Genomic DNA, 25,064 nt, shown 5'->3' with positions numbered 1-25,064 from the left:
TACGAGAAGCTCGGCCTCTCATTGAACATCGAGAAAACCAAAGTGCTCTTCCAACAGGCACCAGCTAATCCCTCTGCAGTGCCAGGAATACAGCTTAATGGTGTAACATTAGAAAATGTTGACCATTTCTGCTACCTTGGCAGCCACCTCTCCACAAAAGTCAACATTGACACCGAAATACAACACTGCCTGAGCTCTGCGAGTGCAGCATTTTTCTGAATGAAGCAGAGAATGTTTGATGATCAGGACATCCATAGAGATACCAAGGTGCTCGTTTATAAAGCCATTGACCTCCCAACCCTGCTCTATGACTGCGAAACGTGGACGGTCTACAGACGCCACACTCAACTCCTAGAACATTTCTATCAGCGTTGCTTCAGAAAAATCCTGCAAATCTCTTGGGAAGACAGGTGGACAAATGTCAGTGTGCTGGAAGAAGCAAAGACCACCAGCATTGAAGCGATGCTCCTACGCCATCAACTCCGCTGGACTAGCCACGTTATCCGAATGCCCGATTACCGTCTCCCAAAACAGCTACTCTACTCCCAACTCAAGAATGGAAAACGGAATGTTGGTGGGCAGGAAAAGAGATTTAAAGATGGGCTCAAAGCCAACCTTAAAAACTGTGGCATAGACACTGAGAACTGGGAAGCCCTGGCCCTTGAGCACTCTAACTGGAGGTCAGCTGTGACCAGCAGTGCTGCGGAGTTCAAAGAGGCATGAATGAAGAGCTTAAGGGAAAAACATGCCAAGAGGAAGGAGCATCAAGCCAACCCTGACTGGGACCGCCTTCCACCTGGAAACCAATGTCCTCACTGCAGGAGAACATGCGGGTCAAGAGTAGGTCTCTTCAGCCACCTATGAACCCACCCACAGGACCTCACAGCTGGAAGACCATCATCCTTGAACTACGAGGGATTGCCTGAGTAAAGTAAGTAAAGCTAGGTCTACTGTGACTTTTGTATCATTAGAAGCTTCAAAGGTGTCCATTGAATTGGCACTGAATGGAGACCAAAGGCACCAAGTAACATTTTTAATGGATGCTGAATGACAGCATCCATTTCTCACTTAGGCATTTGAGTCTTTTGTCTGCTGGAAAATCTCAGATAGGTTCTCAAATGGTGCTGAAAATGTAATAATAATAATATAGTAATTTTTATCTGTTACCTGCCTCTTCTCATGGCTTGAGGCAGAGCACAATATAGTCAAAACACATGGTGATAGTTATTCACATACTTCACTCAGTCCCCCCTTCTCTTGGTTTATCAGCTCAAAAATAAATTGTCACTCTCGAAGAGTCTATGTTCAAAGTCAGTATCCAGCTGCCAATCACCATCTTCACCCACAGTTTTCAAACTGTCATCACTATAGCTAATGATGAAAGATCAAGGGAGTACAGTACCTTATATATTACTATATATGTAGTTTATAGTAGGGACAAATCACCACCTCATTCCCTTACTTCATTAACTTCCATTTGAACAGAAGAAGCCTTCCATTAATTGAAGGGCAAGTTTAGATCCAACACATTATGTCAGAATTGTCACTTACTGTAATGCTCACCATTAGATATAAATTCTTCTCATGTATACTCATGATTGTAACTATATTTTCCACCCAGCCACAAGCTCAATTAAAGCAAAAAATAAAAAGAAGAGGAAGAGAACTACTGGAAGGGAAAATGATGAAGATGACTTAATAAAGAAAAAAAAGAAAGATCAAGATCGGCCAAATTATTTCATCTCCGTTCCAATTACCAACTCAAAGGTATTATTTTTTTCTCCCTTCTGGTGGAAAAATAATGCATGGCCAGACTGATATTAACACTGGCATTGTCTCACAACAGGTTAGAACATGACTTTTTATCACCCAAAACAACTCATGGTGGTAGACTACTAGCTGAAGAACAAAAAGCTAACTGTATGGAGGGATATTGTCTTGTACATGTCTGTATCAGAGTCAAAGGATATTGTAGACTTTGCTTTCAGTTGAAAGGAAGTCTTCTAAAAATAGATACCAGTTTTTTGTAATGTCCATGCCCATGTTTCAAAAATATGTTTATTTTCAGGTCTACTAGATCACTCCTTTTAATTTGATTTTAACGTCCGGTGGATAAAAATAAATTCTAGATTTGCTTACCTTGATTGAGGAAATATCTCATTTGGACAAAGGCATAATAATAAACCCACTTTAGTTTATGTAATTGTCAATAATTATATACTTTAATTTATTATGTAGCATTTTTTTACTATTTACTGAGTGGACAAATAGAATAAAATCACTTAATAATGTTTAGAAAGGAGGTCTCATTTTATAATTTCTTTTAATAAAGCAATTGGTTTCCTTTATTTTTCTTTAGCCATTATGAGTTAGTCAGAGTTATCACAACAAATGTAAATGCAAATACATCAAAAAAATATTTTGAAACATTGCCCAGGTTCATGTTCCCTGACATCTGAGCCAAACACTCAAACCACAGACTCACTGGGCGAAATACTATAAGATTAATACTGTATGTGTACACATCACATTATAACTGTTACAGGAGAAGAAACCTGGTGCATTCTACATATGCTGCACTGTAACAAACACAGTAAAAGCTCCCCATAAACAAACATGTGAAGCAGATGTCAGCCATCAATATTTCAGCTCGGTCTTCCTAGGGACTCATGCTGGTTTGACGTTTTAAGCAATGTACCACTCAATGATGTGATGCTCATTTTGTTGGAGGTGTTAAGCATTTGGTGATGCATTGTAGTGGGGGAAATAACAACTCTTAGTACAGTTATTTAAAACTGGCTCACAGTACTGTGTAGGATCAAATTCCAGCCAGCATCTGTATTAGATCAGTTGTGTATTTAAAAAATAAACAGTATGCCCCTTGTATGTTAAGAGAATGCTCAACAGGCCTGATTATAAAATACACTCTAAGAGCAGCACAGCCATTCTCAGCTCTCTATATATCTGGGTCAGAACAATATTTTCTATGTGGTATTTATATTCTCTGTTTTTCTTTCTGTTCCCCCTCCTTTCTATGTATTCTGAAGATTTGCTTTTAACCCCCAGTTTCTATTTCATGTACTCTGAATGCACACTAATGGTGGAGGCTACGCCTGCACAGGCTCCAACAGAAACTATTCCAAGCCAAAAGTTTGGATTTTGGCAGTAATCCCGCCCCTCTCCCCACAGGGCATATAAGGCAGCCCTGGGCATCCGCTCCTCAGTTCCTTTTTTTCCGCCACAAAGCTCACTTCGAACTCTTCTGATGTCTACCACGCATTTCAAAGGCTGCACTCAGTGTACTGCTAAGATTCCTGACTCGGATGGCTACGCCAGGTGTCTTCTTTGTCTTGGCGAGGCCCATGTTGTCGGTACCTGCCGCTTCTGCCTAGCCCTCATGGCCCAGGCGAGGAAGAATAGGGTGGCTAGACTTAGAGTAGCGCTCTACGAAAAATCGCTCACACCAGATCCTACCATTTCGACCTCGAGAGCGATGTCGGTTTCCTCCAGCGCCTTTGGTTTCCTCCAGAATCTCCAGGTCTTCTAAGACTGCTAAGCCTTCAAAGCTGCCCTTCACAGTGAATACAGCCACAGTGTCGACTCGGTTGGGTAGAGTGGGGCCCTCCTCGACCTCAAGTTCCTTGGCATCGGTGGCGTCGATTCGCTCCCACGTGGCTTCGCTGCCATCAACCTTGGCATTGAAGATTGCTTTTAAGAGGGCCCAAGAGGAATCTCGACACGCCCAATCCGACTCGGCGGCGGTCTGCCCAATCCCGCCGACCCCGGGTAAATCTATGAGAGTGCCCTCCAAACAACTGCCGGCGAAGAGGCGTATGACCCAATGCTTTTCCTCTTCGGCCTCCTCGCGGAGTGGTGTTTCTTCTTCCTCTGCTGCTTCGTCGAGAAAATCATTTCCCATTCAAGTGGCCTAACAGCCTCGAGCTACCTCTCAGTCCCCTCCTCAGCAGTTGTCTGAAGGTGAAATACAGGAATCACCCCACCACTCTACCCAAACAGTGGTCAGGGCGCCAATGCTGGAGCCCCCTTCGGGACATCGGCTACCTCACCAACAGCTTTCCCCCCCCGCACTTGACTCCAGAGCGGGGAAGACAAATGGCCCGCTTAGCCCGAGTGGCTCAGGCATTGGCCTCCAAGGACCCTCAGCCATCTACTGCTACTGCTCTTGAGGTTATGCTCAGAGACTGTGCTTTCCTCTCCTCCTCTGTCCCCTCAAGGCGCCGAGGACGATGAGCTCGACATCGACTGCCTGGAGTCCATTCTCTCGGCCTCGGTGGTGTCTTTGGGACTTGACCTCTCGCTGCCTCATGATGCTTACGAAGTTGACCCCCCCCCCGACAGACAATGTTCGCGCTTTCTCTGATCAGATGGTCAGAATGGCTGACGCTCTCGGGATGGTAATCAAGCAGACTTCCAAAGCCGTAACCGACCCTGTTTTCAAAAGGGTCCAGGCTCAGGCCCCTCCGGCTACTCTCCTTCCTTTCCTGCCATACCTGCTGGACATTATCCAAGCCTCTTGGAAAACCCCGCCCTCGATACCGCCCACCTTGAAAAGGATTGAGGCCTGGTACTGTACCGACGGTGATGCCCTAGAGTATCTCAAACACCATCTAGACCCAACCTAAATGGTCATCGAGGCTTCCCAGTCTTCTGGTCGCCAGTCCAATACTCCGGCCGACAGAGAAGGGAAAATGTTTGACGCCGTGGGTCGTAAACTTTATTCTGGAGCCCTCCTTCTCTGCAGGATGGCGAACTGTGTGGCTTGTATGGGTGCTTATCAACAAATCCTTTGGAAAAAAGCATACTGGTGACCCTACCGGCAAAATGACTGCCCACGCGATCGCCATCCAGCGGCTTCCTGACTGAGGTTGTCGGGTCTCTCCTCATCCTTTAGACAGGTCATTGAGGACTTAACTTTTGATGCGTTGGGACTCTTCAACTCTGGGACTGATGACAAGCTCAAATCTAACCATGACCTTAAGATTTTCAGTCTCATGCTCAGCGTACCCATTGGTTTCCTCACCGTTTTCACTGCTTCCCGCCTCAGTCCTTTTGATACCAAGGGTTTAGGCAGTCTTCAGGGTACAGCCAGCAAAGCCAACGTCAGCCCTGTCGCTCAATCAAGGCCTCGAAGCAACGAGGTTGAGCTACTTCTGCCCCCGCACAGGCTCACCGCCGAAACTGATGCCGTGCCCCTGCGGACGCTCTCCATATCCGGTACCGCTGCAGCCACTATGCTACCTCCACAATTCTCCCCTCCATCCTCCCTATATGCCTGCCCTTTCACGGACAGTCTAGCCCCCTTCTATCACCAATGGCAGGCTATTACTTCAGATGCCTGGGTTCTCCGCATTGTCCGAGAGGGATATGCCTTAAGAGTTCGAACAACTGCCTCCAACAGGCCGTGTCTTCCTCACCAATCCCTCCCCAGAAATCTATGCAGAGATCGACTCCCTCCTCACCAAAGGGGCTATTCGGCCTTCTCCATCTGAACGGGAACCTCAAAGCTTCTTTTCCAGACACTTTACGGTCCCGAAGAGAGGGGGAGGACTTCGTTCCATCCTGGACTTAAGAGCTCTGAACTTATTCATCCACTCAACAAAGTTCCGGATGGTCTCCGTTGCATCCACTCCGATGCTTCAGCGAGGAGATTACTTCGCATCCATAGACTTACGCGACACATACTTCCACATATCGATACAGAGGGCCCAAAGACGTTTCCTCTGCTTCAAGGTCCTCGACCAGACTTACCAGTTTATTGCTTCATCGTCGCTCTCTTCAATTCCATCACCCGAAATGCCTCCCTGCCGGTCGACAGGTTTCTTGCCCTCCTTCATCACCTAACAGTTTGCGAACACAACCGGAGGGTCCGGGCTCGATCCTTCCAAGTCCTCCTCGGTCATATGGCATCCACAGTTCTAGTCACTCCCTTCGCCAGACTGTGTCTCAGACCCCTACAAAGGTGGTTCATAGACAATTTCAAGCTGCTTCGCCATTTGAGTTCAAAGTTCCTCTCGGTACTGTCCCATGTCCGCCAATCCCTTCTCTGGTGAAAGTCTCAAGCCAATGTCTGCAAGGGACTACCATTCCACCCTGCTCTCCCGTCAGTCACCATAACCACCGACTCATCAAACTATGCCTGGGGAGCTCATCTGGATGGCTTCATGATTCAGGACCTTTGATCTCCCCTTGAAAGGGCCCATCATAAATTTTCTAGAACTCCTTGCCATCTTCAAAGCCCTGAAGGCGTTTGCCCGCTTGATACCTCACAAAACTGTCCAAGTTCAAACTGACAACACGGTGGCGATGTATTACATCAACAAGCAGGGCTGCACGGGTTCAAGAAAACTGATGTCCCTCTCCACCCATATCTGGCAATGGTGCATAGCCCACGACGTCTCCTTAGTGGCATTCCACCTCCCGGGCCTCCAAAACAGACTAGCCGATTCCCTGAGCAGGATAACGAGCTCCTCCCATGAATCGAAGCTCGATCCCAAGACCCTCCACTCTGTCTTCCGCGACTGGGGATGGCCGACTCTCGATCTCTTCGCCTCTCCCAACAACGCGCAGCTACCTCAATACGGGGCGAGACTTCCTCCAGCATAGTTCCCCGGGTGTCTTGGGGACGCTTTCCTTCTGGACTGGTCGATAGAACCCCTATACCTGTTTCCTCCATTTCCCCTGATACCGAAGCTGTTGGAGAGACTCCGCCTTTCCTCAGCAATGGCAATTCTAATAGCCCCAGCATAGTTGCGCCAGCTGTGGTATCCGGCATTCCTACATCTCTCTGCGGGGACCTTTCATTCTCTTCCGTTTCTGCTTCACCTCATGACCAGGCAGAACAGGCAGGTTCTCCACCTGGACATTTTGTCTCTCCATCTCACTGCATGGAGGATTCTCGCCTGAGCTCTCTCCATCCAGACCTTCAGACCATCCTCCATGCGGCCCACAAGCCCGGACATCTAAGGCATACACCTACAAGATCTCTCGGTTCCGGCCCTCCTTCAGTCCCGGGACATCGACTCTTTCCCCACCTTGATACTGGTGGTCTTGGACTTCCTCCTTACCCTTGTGGAGCGAAGGCTATCTCTGGCCTCCATGAAGTCCTATGTAGCTGCCCTGTCTTGGTGCTTTCAGCATCATGGCCAACCTTCCCTGTTTGCGGATCATCTCATAAAGACCTTCTTAAAGTGTTACAACAACCTCTGCCCGCCGATGCAACCACCAACGCCTGGTTGGAGCCTCGAGCTCATGTTGTCCAAACTCACGACCTCCCCTTTTGAACCGCTGGCCTCAGCTGATCTCCACTTGCTATCACGGAAGGTAGCATTCTTGGTTGCAGTTACTTTGGCCCGTAGGCCTTCTGAACTGGAGTGGACGAACCTTATCTTCGCTTCCACCACAATCGGGCCGTCCTCCGTCCGGACATCACCTTTCTTCCAAATGTGGTCTCTGCTTTTCACCTTAACCAAGACATTGTGCTTCCAGCCTTCTTTCCTAACCCTTCGTCTCTGCTGGAACGGAGACTTCACCTGCTGGACGTTAGGAGGGCTCTTCTTTTTTATAGAAATAGGACTAGAGCAATGCGTACGACGCCGAGGGTCTTTGTTGCTTACGCCCCAGACAAACTGGGTAACCCAGTTTCCTCCCAGAGACTATCCCATTGTATTGCGCATGCCATTGAACTTGCTTACGAGCTGGCTAAGTGACCTCCTCCTCCTTCGGTCCGCCCGAGATCGATGAGGGGCCTCTCTACCTCTACTGCTTTCCTCAGGGGCATCCCTCTCTATATGCAAAGCAGCGATCTGGTCAACCCCCTTAACATTTGTTTCCCACTATAGAATGGACTCTAAGGCCCAAAGGACTCTTCATTCGCCAGATCGGTCTTGTCTTCCTGCCTGTCTTAAAGGGCCTTTTTCTCCTTACGGGGCTCTTACCTTCTGGTCTGAGGGACAAATAACCACATCAAGTGTTCTTATTTGTTTGAATTGTTTTATTTCTGTTCCACATTTTTGATGTTTGGTGTTTATACTGGGACTAAACACTGCCTACATTGCACCTCTATCACCCCTCGCAACACTGTTTGCTGCTAAGGGGACTGTTTACTTATTCGTCCCAACTTTAACAATGAGTTACACCTTGTTTCTCCCTCTGGAGATATTATTTCTCATTGCACTTGTCCCTTGCCCACACCGGGTAGCCACGGTGCCGAGGGGCCCACTTTGACACTGATATGTCTTACGTTATATGCACTAGGTTGGTGTTTCGGCCTCATTCTGCATTGTGCCTTATTTATCTTTATGTACCTAATAACTATTGGGTTTGGACATTCAACTCATTGTCGGGTTTGCTCTGTCCCACCGTCCTGGACCTCAGCTTGCTAGTCTCCATTAGTGTGCAGTCACAGAGTACACGAAGAAAAAGGTCAGGTTGCTTACCTGTAACCATGTTTCTTCAAGTGTACTCTGTGAATTCACACAAACCCGCCCTTCCATCCCCACTGGCAAACCTCTCCCTTTCTCGTCGCCTTTGCGGCGCAGGAACTGGGGAGCAGACTCCCAGGGTTGCCTTATATGTCCTGTGGGGAGAGGGGCGGGGTTACCGCCAAAATTCAAACTTTTAGCTTGGAAGAGTTTTTGTTGGAGCCTGCGCAGGTGCAGCCTTCTCCATTAGTGTGAATTCACAGAGTACACTCGAAGAAACATGGTTACAGGTAAGCAACCTGACCGTATCTTGTTTTAGGTTTACTATTAGATTTCTGGGACAATGACCATCACTGTTGTCTTTCTTAAAGCAATTCATTGGCACCCTTTGCTAGGGATAGCTGGATCTTCCTGAAACTTTCAGATGGTGGGGATAACATATAGAGAGACACAAATACTTGGCAGCTAAGGATGATGTAATGCAGGTATCATTTGTCTGAAACAGAACAAGACAAGCAGCAGCTTTCAAGTGAGAGGGAACCCCCTTTCAGGTATTGAAAGGAGGAAAATGCACCACATAAATAGAGAAAGGACTGTGCCAAGTAGCCCTGCACTGATGTGACATCCATCTATCCCCTGTAGATCACCACAGTTAAGCCCGGGGCTGTGGCGCAGACGGGAGAGCAATGAGTCACTGACCAGGAGGTCATAAGTTCGAGGCCCGCTCGGAGCTATGTTGTTCGTCTTTGTCCTGTGTTAAAAAAGGCATTGAATGTTTGCCTAATATGTGTAATGTGATCCGCCCTGAGTCCCCTTCGGGGTGAGAAGGGCGGAATATAAATGATGTAAATAAATAATAATAATAATAATAAATACAGTTACAGAACAAATGCCTGTGACTGGATGGCTTTCAGTGTATTTTTGTATACACTGAGAATTCTACATGACCCAGAAGCTTCTACAAGTACACCATTGTTGACTGTTCTTAGTAAAAGAATAGGAATTTAGCTGGGCATAGTAGAGATGCTTTATTACTGCAGATTATTTTTTATTATTACAGATAACCATATTGCTTAGCATTGGCATTTTTGACAAAAACTAACTCCACATTCTGTCCAGTCTTTAACGTTTTAAGAATTCTTTTAAAAACCTTTGACAACTGTTCCGTACACATTAGAGTGGCAAGAAAGGTTTTCTGCTAGTGTTGTTCCTTTTTCCCTTTCAGAATGGTATAATTGTATGTACCAGACATGTTTTTGCAGAGATCAGTCACTGCTTGAGATGGGACTGCAGGACATCCAATTATCTATCCATCACATATCATTGCCTACTGTTTTCTGGTTTAAAACAACAGAAGGATGATAGCACACTTCCACTGGTCCATGTTTGAATAGCAAGTCCTCTATTTAAATAAAATCAAAGTTGTGCAGGGATGATATTATCAGTGTTGGTTGCATTCTTGCAAATTCCATTCACTTGAATATAGTTTCTGTCAAATGAAACTTCCTGTCTCACTTTCTTTCTTCTGATTGCAGTAATTTTGTTTTTGTATGTCTTTGTCTTCCCAGATCTCAGATGGTATTCATGCTCTCCAGGATACCATAATAGAAAAAGATGGCAGGCTTTCCAAAGCAATGATTCATTATGGTTCATTCCATGTCACTCTCCTGGTGATGCATTTGTCTACTGAAGCAGCAATTGACAAGTAAGTATGCCATCCCAGAATCATGCAGATTTAAAACTTACTCAGATTGGGTTGAAACATGGAAGAATGACAGTATCTGTAGAAGTAATAAAAAGGCACAGTAGAAACATGATATATGCTTCTGTTAAGAAACCTCAAGAGGAAGTAATTATGGCATTTGCTTGTGTCATTGACTTCTGTTAGTATTGTTATTATAACTGTCATTTGAAAAATTTCTATGGTTAAAAGTGCACATAGTACACACCTGGTGAGGAGACACAATGATATACACAGCTAGTAGTGCAGTGAGTCAGGTTTCATGGAGAGCAAGGAGACAGAAAAGTGAAGGAACAGAAGAGTCTCTGTAAAAAGCTTTCTCTAAAAAGCAGAACAGTTATAAGTAATGGCAAACGTAAGCCCTAATTTTTGTTTTTATTTTGGAAAATGAATGACTTCAAGTGTATGTCTATTCAAGAGCACACCCCACTGAATAAGGCTTGCAGATGATAAAATGCTGACTTCAAATCTAACGTGTTTTTAACCTTTACTATCCTAGAAGGGGCTAAAAGGAGAAGCCAGGAATTACCATCAGAATAGTGTCAAAGCCAACCTCAGTAAAACAGAGAAGTGCTTGGTATTGAACTCATTCAGGCTTAGCATGTTAAAATGCTGAGAATCCACCTAACACATTCCAGTGTTGGTTTCTAGATTTTCTCTGTGGGGATAAGGAAGAAAAAAGAAGACAATGAGAACTGGAACTAGATAGTTTTACCAATTACTCCATAAATCTTTCTGACTCCCAAAACATTGCTGTTAGCCTGTGCTATTATTAGTCATTTGTGTTGGTAATTTGTTTTACACTGTGCATAGCTCTTTTTGTCCTATCTCAAATACGATATTGTAGGAGCTGGGCAATATACTGAGAAGGGGCAACCAAAGGTATTGAGGTTGGACCACCTTCCCCAAAATAGAAAGCTAGCATTTGTGCCTTTCAGATTAGAAAAATATATATAATGAAGGAGAAAGCATGTTTGTTCGATTAGGTATGGCATGTAGAAAGTGGAGGAAAACTATTTTTCTGCACCATACTTGGTCTTGGATCATCCAGTGACACTAATAAATACATGACACAAAAAAGAAAGCACTTCTTTATAGAACACATAATTAGTTTGTGGAACTTATTGTTGTAAGTTCTAGTGAAGTCTACTGGTGTAGATGGCCTTTACAAAATGACTGTACAGTTTAACGGAGAATAAGACTCTTAATAGCAATGAACCAGAAAATACTTGAGTGGAAATGATGATAAATTTGTTCAGTTAGTATTTCAGTGTGAACTTCACTAAAGCATGTGAACACATTTAAATTTCAAAATATGGTGTTTTTAGAGTTGTCATGCAACAATGTACATAATAAGAAAATGTGTTAAAATGTTCAATACAGTGCTTATAAGGAAAGTCAGCATTAGTATCCCCATGTTGCAGAATCATTAGTCACACCCTTCATCTGTAACTACATTACCTCTCTGACAAATCTATTATGGAGCTGAGTCCATTTGTATCAGATGCGCAAAGTGTTATCCTCAGCTGAAATACAAAAGTGTTAAGAAAAACTGGAAAATGGAACCCAAAGGCCATAAAATAATTTATTTACAATAGCAATACATGTTTTGTAACAATATCATCCTTACTATATTGTACACTTGAAGAACATTTATATCCCACCCTTCTTTCATCAGGGAACTTAAGATAACATATACATGTACCTCATATGGCTTTACCTCTAAATATTGCCCAAGTCTAGACCTAATAAGCTATAGCAAGGTGACTGCATCATGTGACCTCAAATAGGGATTTAATGAGTTCTTAGCTTTTCAATGTAAATATACTGAAAGTTAAAACTTGCATTTGTTTGTGATCTTTAAAGCCTTGGCTTATTGGATGTTGGGTTCTGAGGATGACAGCAGACTTAGCTTGCTTCACAGCTTTAGTTATTTAAAAAGAGATACATTTTCTTGCCTGTCACAAGCAGTCTCTAGTAATTAACTGTCTTCATAACCTCTCAAAAACAATGCACTGTTTTAAAAGTTCTGTTTTGCAACATTTTAGAGTCTCTTTCTCACTATTACAATTTATTTGCTCATTCTTTGTACCTTAATGCATTTTATGTTTACACACTATGGATTTCTAAGTGCTACATCAGTCCAATAGATCCCATAGATACTTGCATGTATCTAAAAATGCAAATTTTATTTAAGAAATGGGAATTGATAGAATATGAAGTTATGACGATTATGTAAAAATGCTAAGAAACAGCTAATGTGCAATATGCAGTTAAGAATCTAGAAATAAACAGGTCTTCGTTTTTTCATTTTGACTGTTTTTCTGACAACCTAGGCCAATAGATACATCCAGAAATACAAAAAAGAAGACTTAAAATATTTGCTTTCATGTTACAGAAAGGGAAGGTTTTATTAACACTTTACTTCATGTAACATACCAGCCTGAAGGAGGGGACTATGATGGACCCATACATGGTCAGGACTTCGGTGTATCATAGCATGAATGCCAATTGTGCTAAGCTCTGAGATTTCCCTTCTATTGGCTAGATCGGTTGCCCTAAAGGAATGGGAATTACATCATTTGGGCTAGAAAAAGAAAAAGGAACCATTTGGGTCAACAGTTCTCTTGAAATCTACAACCAGCACTGGTCTAGGCAACTTGTAATTGGTGTTTGCAAATGTTACTACTGCAGTGCTATTAGGCTGTTGAATAAGATGTTTTGCATAGTTTCTGTCCACAAGACTACCATACGTTATGTGCACTGACTAAAAAAAAATCTGTCGTATTGCACGTAGAAGGGACATTATCTTGTTGTTCTCTGATTGCTTAATTCATGGACTGTGATGATTACAGTACCATCAGACATGATATTCACCAGGAACAGATCTAGCCACTGATAAACAGCTGGTTGATTTCAGCAGTATGTGTCCATTCCAGAAGTATATGCCAAGTACATCAGGAAAATCTAAGAGGGCGGTAGTGCTATAATGCCAAGATGTCAAATCTGCTGAAGGAAAGCATTTACTTGGGCAGACAGCCAGCAAGCACATTTACACTTTGGTTACAGTATGGTCACAATGCTAGTTCACAACAAAGTAGTTTTTTAAATTGGAAATAACATTGGTAGTTTTGAGAATTAAAAAATAAGGCATAGAAATTCTGTATATCTATCTAGAAAGGAAGTTTGCCAGTTACACAAAACACATTATCTGGTGCTTATTGTTTAAATATTGTGGAATATCCTTCATTCTACAAATGCCGACATTTCTGTGGCTATGGAACATTTTTCTCCCGTGGGAAAACTCTGGAATTCCTATAGTGTCGCAAAATGTCTTCTAAGTCACTAAATGCAAGGGGGTTTTTTTGCCTCATTCATCTGGATGAGCATTAACGTGAGATTAATTTAAGGCTCCCAAAGACTGGACATTGCTATGTGAACCAAGTGTACATCCTAGAATATGCCTTGGCATCCATTGAAATACTTGGTGGTTTTGTGGCAAATCTTTCAGAGCTCCTCAGCAGATAAGACAATATGTAAACTGCTTCTTGAAAGTTCCTTAAAAATGTTCATTGAAATGTAAAGGAAGTGGTTGTCAGAATGAAGATGCTAGGTTAAATTGATAAAGGTTTTAAAGTCTTAACGTTGCATATAATGCCCCTTCTCATTTTTTTGTCATATTTTCCATGATTGTTAACTTTGGAACTCTAATATACAGTAGAGTCTCACTTATCCAAGCTAAACGGGCCAGCAGAAGCTTGGATAAGCGAATATCTTGGATAATAAGGAGGGATTAAGGAAAAGCCTATTAAACATCAAATTAGGTTATGATTTTACAAATTATGCACCAAAACATCATGTTATACAACAAATTTGACAGAAAAAGTAGTTCAATACTCAGTAATGTTATGTTGTAATTACTGTATTTATGAATTTAGCACCAAAATATCACGATATATTGCAAACATTGACTACAAAAATGGCTTGGATAATCCAGAAACTTGGATAAGCGAGGCTTGGATAAGTGAGATTCTACTGTAGTCCTGAACTGTAATGACATTGTTAACTTTGGAGGTTTGGCTGGAGAATATTGATTTCTTTGTTTGATATATTCTAAATGTGTGTGTATAGTCTTTTTCAACATAATGCAAGGCAGAGAAGTCAAAATTGAACACGACACTGTTTTCTACTATAGATATTTATTGACTGAATTAGGTGCTTCAGAATATCTGCTTAGCAGCTGGTTAGTGCCACCTGGTGACTAATAATGTACACCTTGAATAATGCTGTGAAGAAAAAGATATAACAGTCTTTAGTGTTATAAACAGAGTTAATAGATGTAATCCTGGTCATGTTTACTGGACAATAAATTCCACTTACACACTTAGTTGGTTAGCTTTTATTGGAGCTTCACTCAAGATCACAATGGCAAACAAATCCATAATCTTATCCACAAAATAATGTACTTAGTAAGGTTAAGTTAGTGTATTACATAACTGGTTTACATAACTGGTATCATGGCTAGGAAGGGCTTGAACCCAGGTTCCTCAAACATTCTTCTAGCACTTTTTCTCCTGTATCCTGCTACTTCACATTGATATATTGTATTGATAGCTTTTCATTTCAAGGGGAAAGAAATAAGGATTTAAGATGTTTAATTTGGACATGGTTTATCTCATAATTTCATTATAGATATTAGGATTTTTTCAGACTGTATATTTTACGAAGCAAATTTATGCTGCATATACATTTATTTACAATATTTATATTCTGCCCTTATCACCCCGAACAGGACTCAGGGTGGTTCACAATGCACATATACATGGCAAACATTCAGTGCCATTAGACATACGACATATAGACAGACGCAGAGGCTATTAATGGTTGGAGCTCAATCCGACCCGGGCTTCGATCCCATTACCTCTCGGTCAGTAGTGATTTATTACAGCTGGCTACTAACCAGCTGCGCCATAGCCCGTTCCTCGGGATTACTGCTAAGGAAAAAAGTATCTTGTTTATTTCTTATAAACCAGCCAGTGGAGGGAAATTAACTAGTATCTTCACTCTTGCTGGTGCTCCTCTTAAAATTGCAAGGTTCAAACTCCCATTTAGATTGGATCTTTATTTAGACACCCGAATGAACAGTCTGGCAAAAGGGGACTTCTCTGCCTTCTCTATAGCAGCACCCTCTTTTGAATCAATACACTGTGGATTGAGGGACGCTGTCGTATAAGAATGCGATTCTTTACTAAGTTTCTTCTTTGAGATAATAATGAGTAATTTCAGCAATGTTCTTCCTGTTTTGAAAAAGTTTTCCAAAGAATTGGTGTGCATAAAGTTTGCATGTGGTTGTTTTGCACAGAAAACAGCATTTTCTATGCAAGAAACGGCATTTTATGTGTATAAAATGATATTTTAACACAGAACTATTAAATCATGTGCGGAAAATGCTGTTTCCTATGCAAATGAACCAATGTGAACTTTATGAAATACAAATCTCCAATGATAGCTTTTCCTTGCACAGAAAACTTTTTTTTGCACAGGAATTAATGTTTCTGTATTGAGATCCCATTTTATAAGTAGAAAATGCTGTTTTCTGCCCCAAATAACTCTGTGCATTTTTTGCAAAATGAATCTCAAACTGTGAAGTTTCCATTGGTTCAGGATTCTTCTCATCAGGATTTGTTCACATTCATTTTTCAACCATATTTTTCAACAATTTTTCAAATATTTTAATATATTCTTTAATATATTCCCTATAATAAGATAGGAACCAGTTTGCGAATAAGGGGAATCATCTGAAAAATGAGCAGAGGCATCTTTTGTAAGCAAAACAGTTCCATCAGAAGGCGGCAGATGCTGGATCCAATCTGTTTGTGTATAATTTTCAGCTTGCTTCTATATTCATTGAGTAAACATCAAGTAATTTTTCCCATTCCTGCTGAAATAGCCACTGCTGGATGGGGAAGAAGTCTGAGAACTGTTTTCTTTTTATGTAACCATGTATGTTGAACAATATGTTAATTCATTGTTATGTTTCAAAAATGGAAAGTGAAAATATTTGCACCCCGAAAGGAAATGTGGCCTTATTTTAGGAGGCAATAGCAGTTATCTGAAGTTAGGTTTCTGCATCATTTCTGAAATGCATCTTTTTCTTCCTGGTAGTGCAGTTAGTGCTTTCTTGAAGAGTCAAGGTTTAATTGAAGAACTTCTGCAAGGAAAACCTTTGGATTTATCTTTTCAAGGAACTGATCACTTTAGAAATCAAGTTGGATTTGTGAAGCTGTCGGAGAGTGATAATACAACCACACTTCTAAAGATAGCAGGTAAGCAACTCTTATCAATATGTTACTTCACCTCTACAGGTGATAGCTGAATTTGAAGCCTTCCTCAGTTTCAACATAGCTGTTTCCTGGCTACTTTGGTCTGCCCAGCGTTTGATGATACTCTCTGATGGTACTCTCAGGGTCAACTCAGAAATAAAAGAAAAACCTGAGTTCTTGGGAAGAAAAGGCTGTCTCAGGTTGACATGTTCTTTTCCTCTTCTCCTGTTTTGTCTGTAAGGGGAAACTACATTTTAAATCAACCACAGTTCATTGATATGTCCACAATTGATGAACTATGACTTAATTAAACTATGTTTTGAAAGCAAACTAAAATCTCACATTGTGATATGATTTTGCCTTTTTCTGCATACCTAAAATTTATGTAAATACAATTTTCTAAGCTTAGTTATCATGAGTAATTTAAATGTGAAACCAGAAGTTCAGTTCTCTTCTCAAAGATGAATGGGTATATGTGAATCCAAGATTTGCTGCAGTTCCTTATTGCAAGGTCTCATAATTTTCTATTGTATCAGAATGGAACCACAGAGTAACTTGGCAGGGAAGGTATCAGTCCATAAACAATCCCCTGTGAGATAATGTCAAGAGTCAGACGCCAATTTGAGAGCAAAACAGAGTTTATTCAAGAGATAGACCAAAAAAATAGACACAAACACAAAAGATGGCTTTAAACACTTAACTTTCAGTGTTTAAAAGCAGTCCAAACAAAAATATATCAAAAAGTATGCTTTAGCAACCAAGCCGGATTTATCCAAGCAAATAATTCAGATAAAACAAAAGGTCTTCAATTCAGCTCTAAACAAACTAAGTTGGCTTGGAAAAGCAGCCAAAACAAAACAAAGACTTGGAAACTCCCAAGAGTCACAAGCTAGTAGTTTTAACACAAAGCTCTAAACAGAAACTAAAACCGGGCAAAAGAGCTTGCAAACAAACTTGGAGCCGGTGCAAAAGGGAAAGAACGGTTCCAAACCCTTACTGTTGCAAGCAGCAGGCTTTGGGGATTTAAAGGGGCAGTGCAAGAAGACATTGTCAAACCAGTCCGGAGTCAAAATAGCAGGAACAGCAGCAAACTGCTTCAGGAGTGCAGGTAATGCCAGAAGCTCAAGGGACAAGGTGAAGAGACGTCGTCAGATTGATCCAGGGTCAGGACAGGAGACAGCAGCAGGGTCCGGAGGCAAGCCAGAAGTCAAGAGCCGTGGGTAGACTAATCAGAGAGCGAAGGCAGAAACAGGGTCGAATTCCAGTCCAGGGTCCAGAGGTTATAGTCATCAATTCTAGGTCCATGAAATGGCACAAAGAGCCAAGGCAACGGAGGCAATAGCAGCTAAAAATAGTAATAACAGTGCAGTCCAGGAAAACCCACACAGTTCCAGCCCTCCGTTGCAGAGCAACCCAGGTAAACTTACATCTGAAGTAAAGCCCCAGTCCAGTCTTTTTAAACACGTACAGCAATCCCAATAGTGCCCAGCAACACCTTGCCACACGCAAAGTGAAGTGACCAAACACTCCCAATTTATCCCAATTCTCCCTGGGTGTCCAAACACCAACACCCAAAGAGCAGGTGTCCCAAATCCTTAATCAGAGTCAGAACTCCACACAGCTAAGGCTCGTGGATCGGGCGTGCCTAATTCTTCATCAGAATCCCAATCATCCTACCCACACCCAACACCATGCACACCTGAGGATCCATCCTCCCTCCTCCAAACAGACCAAGTGGGATCTGCTTCTGAAGATACCCAAGGTTCAGCAGTATCCATGGGCCCCAATTCCCCAGGCATCTCCGGTGCCCGTGCCCAGTCAGTGCCCACTTCCTCAGCCACCACCTGTTCACCAGCATCCATTTCTTCCACAAACTCCCCATCTGAATCTTCCTCAGAAGACTCCCCATTGAGTCCCCAATTCTCTTTCTGTACAAATCCTCCAACGAGCCCTCCTTGCGAGGGTTTTTCCTTCCTCTCCTGATCCCACCACCATCATCCACAGTCCCCGAAGGCGTAGTCACAACAGATAAGTTGAGGTAAAATTGACAAAAGTAGCCGAATACAGTATAACCCAATTATCTTTTTTAAAAAATCAAAATAATCTAGTTTTAATTTTTTTGGGGAGCTCATTCTTACATGTGACAATTATCCACACTCAGTTCTGGGTAGGACCTTGTTGCATTTTCTATTTTCTAAGGCCAACTGATTGCCCATTTTGATCACAAGGCAATCCTTTGTGTTGCAACACAGACTCCTTAAAGCGCCAGACCCGACGTTAGTAAAAATACAGTTTATTAGTTCACAACCAAAAGGAGCCCAAAAACAAACTCAAAAGGCTCAGAACACTTAATCTCCAGTGTGAAACACAGAATTCCCAGCAAATAACACAAAAACCCAGACCCTGGAAAATAACCCGGATTAAACCGGAGTATAATCCTGTTTAAAAACAAACTTTGTAAAACAACAAAGAAGGCACTCCAACTCCCAGTAGGACGTCAGCAGGCAAGAATTGACGACCAGCAGGGGCCCGAAAACGTCTGTTGAAGTCACCCAAACACAATGTCGACGTCGTTGAGTCCAAACCGGGTCAGCAATACGAAGTCCAGTCCAGGTCAGAGAAGAAGTCAGCAATACAAAATCCAGTCCAGGTCATACACAGAGCTAAAGCGTAGAAGGCAGCACAGCAACTAATGCATAAGATCAACACAAAACAGTCCAGAGAAAACCCTCACAGTTCCAACCCCCACGGCCATGGATAATCCAGATTAAATTTACGTTCACAGAAGTCTTCCCAAAGCACATCTTCCCAAACAGCACACATGAACACCCAACAGCACTTTGCCAACTGCAAAGGTGATCCATTTCCCAAACCCACTCTTATTCACAAATCATCCTCAGAACTAGAATCAGCCAACACCCTGCTAGCAGCTGCAGCCTGTTGCCTCAATTCCTCCTCAGAGCTAGAATTAGACAACGCCCCACCAGACCTCCTTTCAGCTGAAGCCCCTTGCCGATCCCTCCACCCAGTCCATCTTTTATCCAAACCCATAATTCCCCAAGACCCAGCTGGATCCTCACTGTGCCAACTCTCAAATGTGTCGTTACTTGTAGGTTCTCTAAAGATGTCATGGATTTCCCGCACCTTAGTCCAGTCCATTACCTCATCCTCTGAACTTGTCATCCCATCCTCCTGATTCTCAACCCCATCATCCCCCTCAAAGCCCTCAAATGTGTCATCATCAGTAGGCTCCATAAGTATTTCCCAGATCCGCTTCCTTTGTTGCTCCTCATCGGAGTCTTGCTCACGAGTCATCTTTCTTCCTCTTCTAATGCACCTAGTAGTATCATTACTCAAAGACTCCATCACAACACTTTGTGTGTCCTGAAATGGTAAAATATGCCCTCTGGAGAAGTCTGTTTAGGTTCTTTAGTCTCTTTTGCCAGGTATAAACATTTTCAGGTTCAGTCAGCAATTTGGGAATTTCAAATGTTATAAAGATTCCAATTACGATTTGATACTGTTTCAGCTGGATGTTTACCCTGTTATTGTTTTAAAATAAACAATGTATGGATATTAACTGTTTTAAAAATGAAGATGATTATATATATTGATAGAAATGTTTTATCCCATTTTCTTCTCAGTTCTAAGGGGTTTTCCCCTATGGAAAAGAAAGTAACATCAAATAGTGGAAAAGTGAGCAGCACAAAAAGGAATGTAACAAATCACTTGTTAGTAGGAGATGGGTTGCCATAGGTAACAGCAGTTGAGTGCTCTTAAGGCAAGAAATGGGAATGAATTACTTTTCAAAGTTTTACATTCCAAACTTTGTCCAAAGCTCTGTGGGCATTAACTACAGAGAAAATGGTGTAAAAGCGTATAGTTTAATTTTCTCCTTTTCTGGTTACTGTAGTTCCACTCTGGGTATATCTTCTGGAAATTGTTTGTAGAGGTGCATAACTGTTCTATTTTTTTATCTAATAAACTGGGTTTCACTCTCAGAAGATATAGTGATCTCACTTATCACTCTATGAGATTTGTAGCAGCCATATGGAGATTAGATCAATTCATGCTATTGATGATGCCTGTGTGCTGCCACAGAGGCTGGAATATGGCTTCTTTCTGCATATTACTTGCTAGGAAGTAACTATAGGAAAGGACTAAAATCTACACAGCTGGCCCCTATGGAAAACAAGATGCTATATAGGTACCAAAAAACCTTTGAGCTAATACAAAAGGTGTCTTCTCATGTTCTTAACACAGGAGCAGTAGGAAATGGGAAATAAGAAAATTGAGATCAAGCAAGCTGGTAATGCTTAAAAACAAATTAACAAAAAGATCTCAGTGCTAAAGAAATGTCTGGAGTTTGTCATTGTCCATTTAGGTTGTCTCCAAAATTCCGACCATTTTTTGTAAAGGTTTTCTTGAACACATTATTGGAGGCAATGAATGTTCTTTTGTGTTCAAAAGAATGTGAAATCATACCATGCCTGAATACTACATGACTCATATTAGGGCATTTTCAGAATTATAAAGGCCACGATCATCCTGCTATGAATATAGCCCATGCAGACTTTTTGTTTCCCTAGGATTAGGGTAAAATTAGGGCCACATGGAGTTCATGGTACATTGGGAAGATAATTAGGATGCAAGAAGAAAACAAGTTACCATACTTGCCAAAAATAAAATGCATGCCTCTTATAATGAAGCATCATGTTGTTAGCAGAAATAGTCATGAATTCAGTTCTCGAAAAGTTAACTCTATAGCTAATGTAAGTAGGCAAGGATTTGCTGTTGTTATTACTGTATACCTTCATATCTTTATTCAGGGCAACTTTAAAACAACCCCATCACAGAGGTGTTTTTTTTTGGGGGGGGGGGAGTTTTTGACTTGCTCAAGCAGGAAATCAAATTATGGTCTCCAGAGTTGTAGTCAAATGCTGGAACCACTACACCACACCGGTACAAATTACTTTATATAGCATGATCCCCTAATCCACAGACTCAATACTCACTGTTTCACTTACCCACATTCCAAAAAGATTCCTTTCTGGAAGCATTTGTTGGCCTCTCTAGATCCTCCAGTGCTATTCTATGATATGCTTCCATCCCAAGTATAGTCAAAATATAGGACTCACTATTATTTGCAGTTTCAGGTATCCATGGGGAATCCTGGAATATATTCCACACAAATATGGAGGTTTAATGTATATAACTACTGTTAGATCTCGGTAAACTGTTCTTCTTGCCACAACCTTCTAACACATCAGTTACATAATATAAACCAGTTGAAGCTTGTTTTCTTTCTCCATCTCAGTCCAGCTGTTAGAATTAGGTGAGATCTTTCAGTTTCTTATTTTCAGAGAGTACAGAACTGGACTGAGAATCATATATCCCTGCAGATGTTGTTGGACTGCAATTCTCAGCAGTCCTACCCAGGGTTGCCAAAATGAAAATTAGAGATGGCTCTTGTATTTTAATGGTTGTGCAGAAGAGGGGATTTTAGAAGATGCGGCTTGTTACTTGGTTGCGAGACAAGCACCACCTGCAAAATGACCTCTCCTGCACAAGCATTAGAGGTGCCAGTGCCCTTTCTGGCAACTCTAATCCAAATACTCAGTGGGGAGGAGTAGCATTTAAGGAGGGATGGTGTCACATTATTCACAGCCTTAAAAGAAGCAGCCTTCATCTTATTTTTCTGTTTGTGCTATATGAATATGCTCTTTCTTCACTGACTGCTTAGGCTTCCAAGATCAGACAAAATCTGGTGTCTTTACGGTATTAGGCCATAAGGCCTCTTTATGACTTGAAGTGACATAGCAGTAACAACAAAAACATCAACAAGTTGTCCAGGAGATCAATTCTGTCCGTGTGTAATATGTCTTTTGTCCAAGCTGAAATAGATTTATATGAAGGAGAGGTCTGTATTTTCTTCCAGTTTTCTTTTGAAATTTCATTATCTACATCTACTTGAAGCTTAGTTAATACATGGAGCACATCTATCAATAGTCCATTTTCACTCTCACCTTTTGCTGCTATTGTTGCCACTGTTGACATCAAATGTGTGTGCGAGAATATTCAGTAGTGTGGTAGCACTGAGGTGTGGCTCCCATTGGGCTGAAGAGAGGGCAGTGTGCCTCCACCAGAAGTTGTCCGCTTCTTTTCTTGACTATCAGTCTGGTTTTCACTTTGATCCTAGAAGCCCATAAGTGATATAAGATGTCAATTGGCATTTCTTGATATTGTTTAGCAACTGATATTTGGAAACTTTAAATTGTATTAACAGTAACTTAATTAACAGTAGCTTTGGAATAGATGTAACCTTTATACTTTTTCTGATTTATTTATAAACCCAGCTGTCCCAATGCCACTTCCACATTTGTGGCAATGATAATTATACAATACAGTTAAGCTCTGAATAACTTTCAGAGTTATTTGGATTACTTTTCATCTTTTAGTCTCATGGTGCTAGTTCATTGATTTGATAAAGACTTGCCAACTGCATTGGAGTTTGTAACTAAGGAAAGGAAATGTTTGACCTTAGTACGTATGTACAAAAGGGAGTATTTCAATGAAAATGGCTATTGTTGATAATTCACATGTCTTGTTTTCCTTGTTTTGATCATTTGTAAAGTTTGAATAAAGATAGAGAATTTGATAGTTACTTTACATCACCCAGAAATGACATTTCCACCACAAAACCAGTATTTCAGCAAGTCTTCTTCATGCCTCAAAAGCTGTTGTTTTGTATCTTTGTACCAGTACACTAGCTTTCTAGACAGCAGGTCTAGACAATCTCTTGTTTGTCTATCATCTTCTTCCATTCCAGTTCCAATTCCAAATTAACGATAAAATTAAGAAAAATAGTTCAAGTACTTTGTGTAAATAACCAGCTTTTGTCAGTGAAAATGATCCCAGTAAAAGGGAGAATTTGGACAATTTACCTCCTTTCTCCAAGGCACTCAAATGATTACTTTAAGTCTGGACATCTTTCCCATGCCAGATTTCTTTCTGATTGGGAGAATCATGGGAATTTTATCTGTTTTAGTGAGAACACTTGAACAATGCTTTCACCTGTGAAGGCATTCAAGCCAATTGCCTCCTGACTTGACTCTGGGGACCCTTCTACACTGTCATATAATACAGATGATCAAATGAGATAATCTACATTATGTGCTTTGAACTGAATTATATGAGTTTCCACTGGTATATAATCTAGTTGTGAGTGCGGTCTGGGACCCTCTTACCTTTGTGATCGCCTCTCCTCCTATGAACCTGCACGATCTCTTCGTTCGTTGGGGGAGGCCCTCCTCTCGCTTCCACCTCCATCCCAAGTGGGGACAAGGGAGAGGGCCTTCTCTGTGGTGGCCCCCCGGCTCTGGAACTCGCTCCCCAGGGAGATCAGGCAAGCCCTCACCCTGATAGCGTTTCGTAAGAGCCTGAAAACCTGGCTCTTCAGGCAGGCCTTTGGTTAAAGACCGCCCATTCCCATAATAACGCCCTTGACCTCTTTGCACTGGTCGCACGTCTCCTGGTCATTTTGACATTAGCTCAGGGCTTCTCTCATCCCTAACTGACTCCAGATGAATTGCTGCACTTTATCTATTATCTTGAATTCATAACTTATAAGGTGCACTTTAGCTTATCTATTACTGTAACCTCGCTGGTTTTAATTTTATGTTTTATTAAGTATGTTTTTATATCATAGGTTAATGTTTAGATTTTTAATTGGTGCATGTTTTGGTCCATTGATGTACTGTATACTGTTACTGTTTTTATTTGATATTTCTGTGAGCCTCCCCGAGTCCCCTTCAGGGGAGATGGAGGCGGGATATAAATAAACTAACTAACTAAATAAATAAATAAATAAATAATAGTTCATAGCAGATAATGTGGATTTTACGTGACAGTCTAGAAGGAGCCTAAGATTGCCTCATGGTGAATTGATGTTTGTGATGACTTCTATCTATATTAGTGATTTTCCCCCAGCCTACTCCAGGTTTCCTGTGAATGCCTGAAAAATCAATATGCAACTATTTCAGATGTGCAAGATGATCATGGTGGTGATGAACTGCATCTTCTTGTAACTCTCGTCAGCCTAGCCAATGATGGTTAAATAACTGGAAATTTCAATCCAACAACATTTAAAGGAGCAAAGTTGCTCATTTGTGCTCCAGGATGTAAAGTGTGTTGTTGTTTAATCATAATGTGGATCCTGTTGACATACTTTGCCTGACAATACAGAGCTTTCCAGTTACATTGGGGGGTGGAGGTGGGATGGGGAGGATTGCCAGTACCCTATATCAAATACATGTATCTTGAGAAGCATTGGCCAAGGGCTTTGCACAGGACAGAGATAGACCCCATTCTCAGTGGGTGCTTTATTGCAGCCAATAAGAAAATTTATTTTTTAAAATGCATTGTTTTACTTGTTTTTTTCCCCTAGTTCTCTTTCTCAGTACCACCTTAAGCAAATACCTCAAGAAATATGGTGACCTATGATCCTCTGCATAGTCCTTTTTTAAAAAAATCCAAAAATCTTTTCCCTGTGAAGAAGCC

General features: G+C 41.6%; 1 protein-coding gene across 8 annotated transcripts in view; it reads left to right on the top strand.

Moving 5' to 3' along the window:
- The window catches only part of akap7 (A-kinase anchoring protein 7), a 124,925-nt gene that overhangs the window by 24,509 nt on the left and 75,352 nt on the right, over positions 1-25,064 (top strand). For all 8 annotated transcript variants that reach the window (XM_062978647.1, XM_062978652.1, XM_062978658.1 and 5 more), the window contains exons 3-5: positions 1,622-1,767; positions 10,010-10,146; positions 16,348-16,508. In XM_062978647.1, coding sequence (XP_062834717.1) covers positions 1,622-1,767; positions 10,010-10,146; positions 16,348-16,508 — 444 coding nt within the window. The remainder of the gene's footprint in view (positions 1-1,621; positions 1,768-10,009; positions 10,147-16,347; positions 16,509-25,064) is intronic.

This window comes from Anolis carolinensis, chromosome 1 (genome assembly GCF_035594765.1).
Source record: "Anolis carolinensis isolate JA03-04 chromosome 1, rAnoCar3.1.pri, whole genome shotgun sequence".
NCBI lineage: Eukaryota > Metazoa > Chordata > Lepidosauria > Squamata > Dactyloidae > Anolis > Anolis carolinensis.
This window is presented reverse-complemented; position numbering and strand designations above follow the sequence as displayed.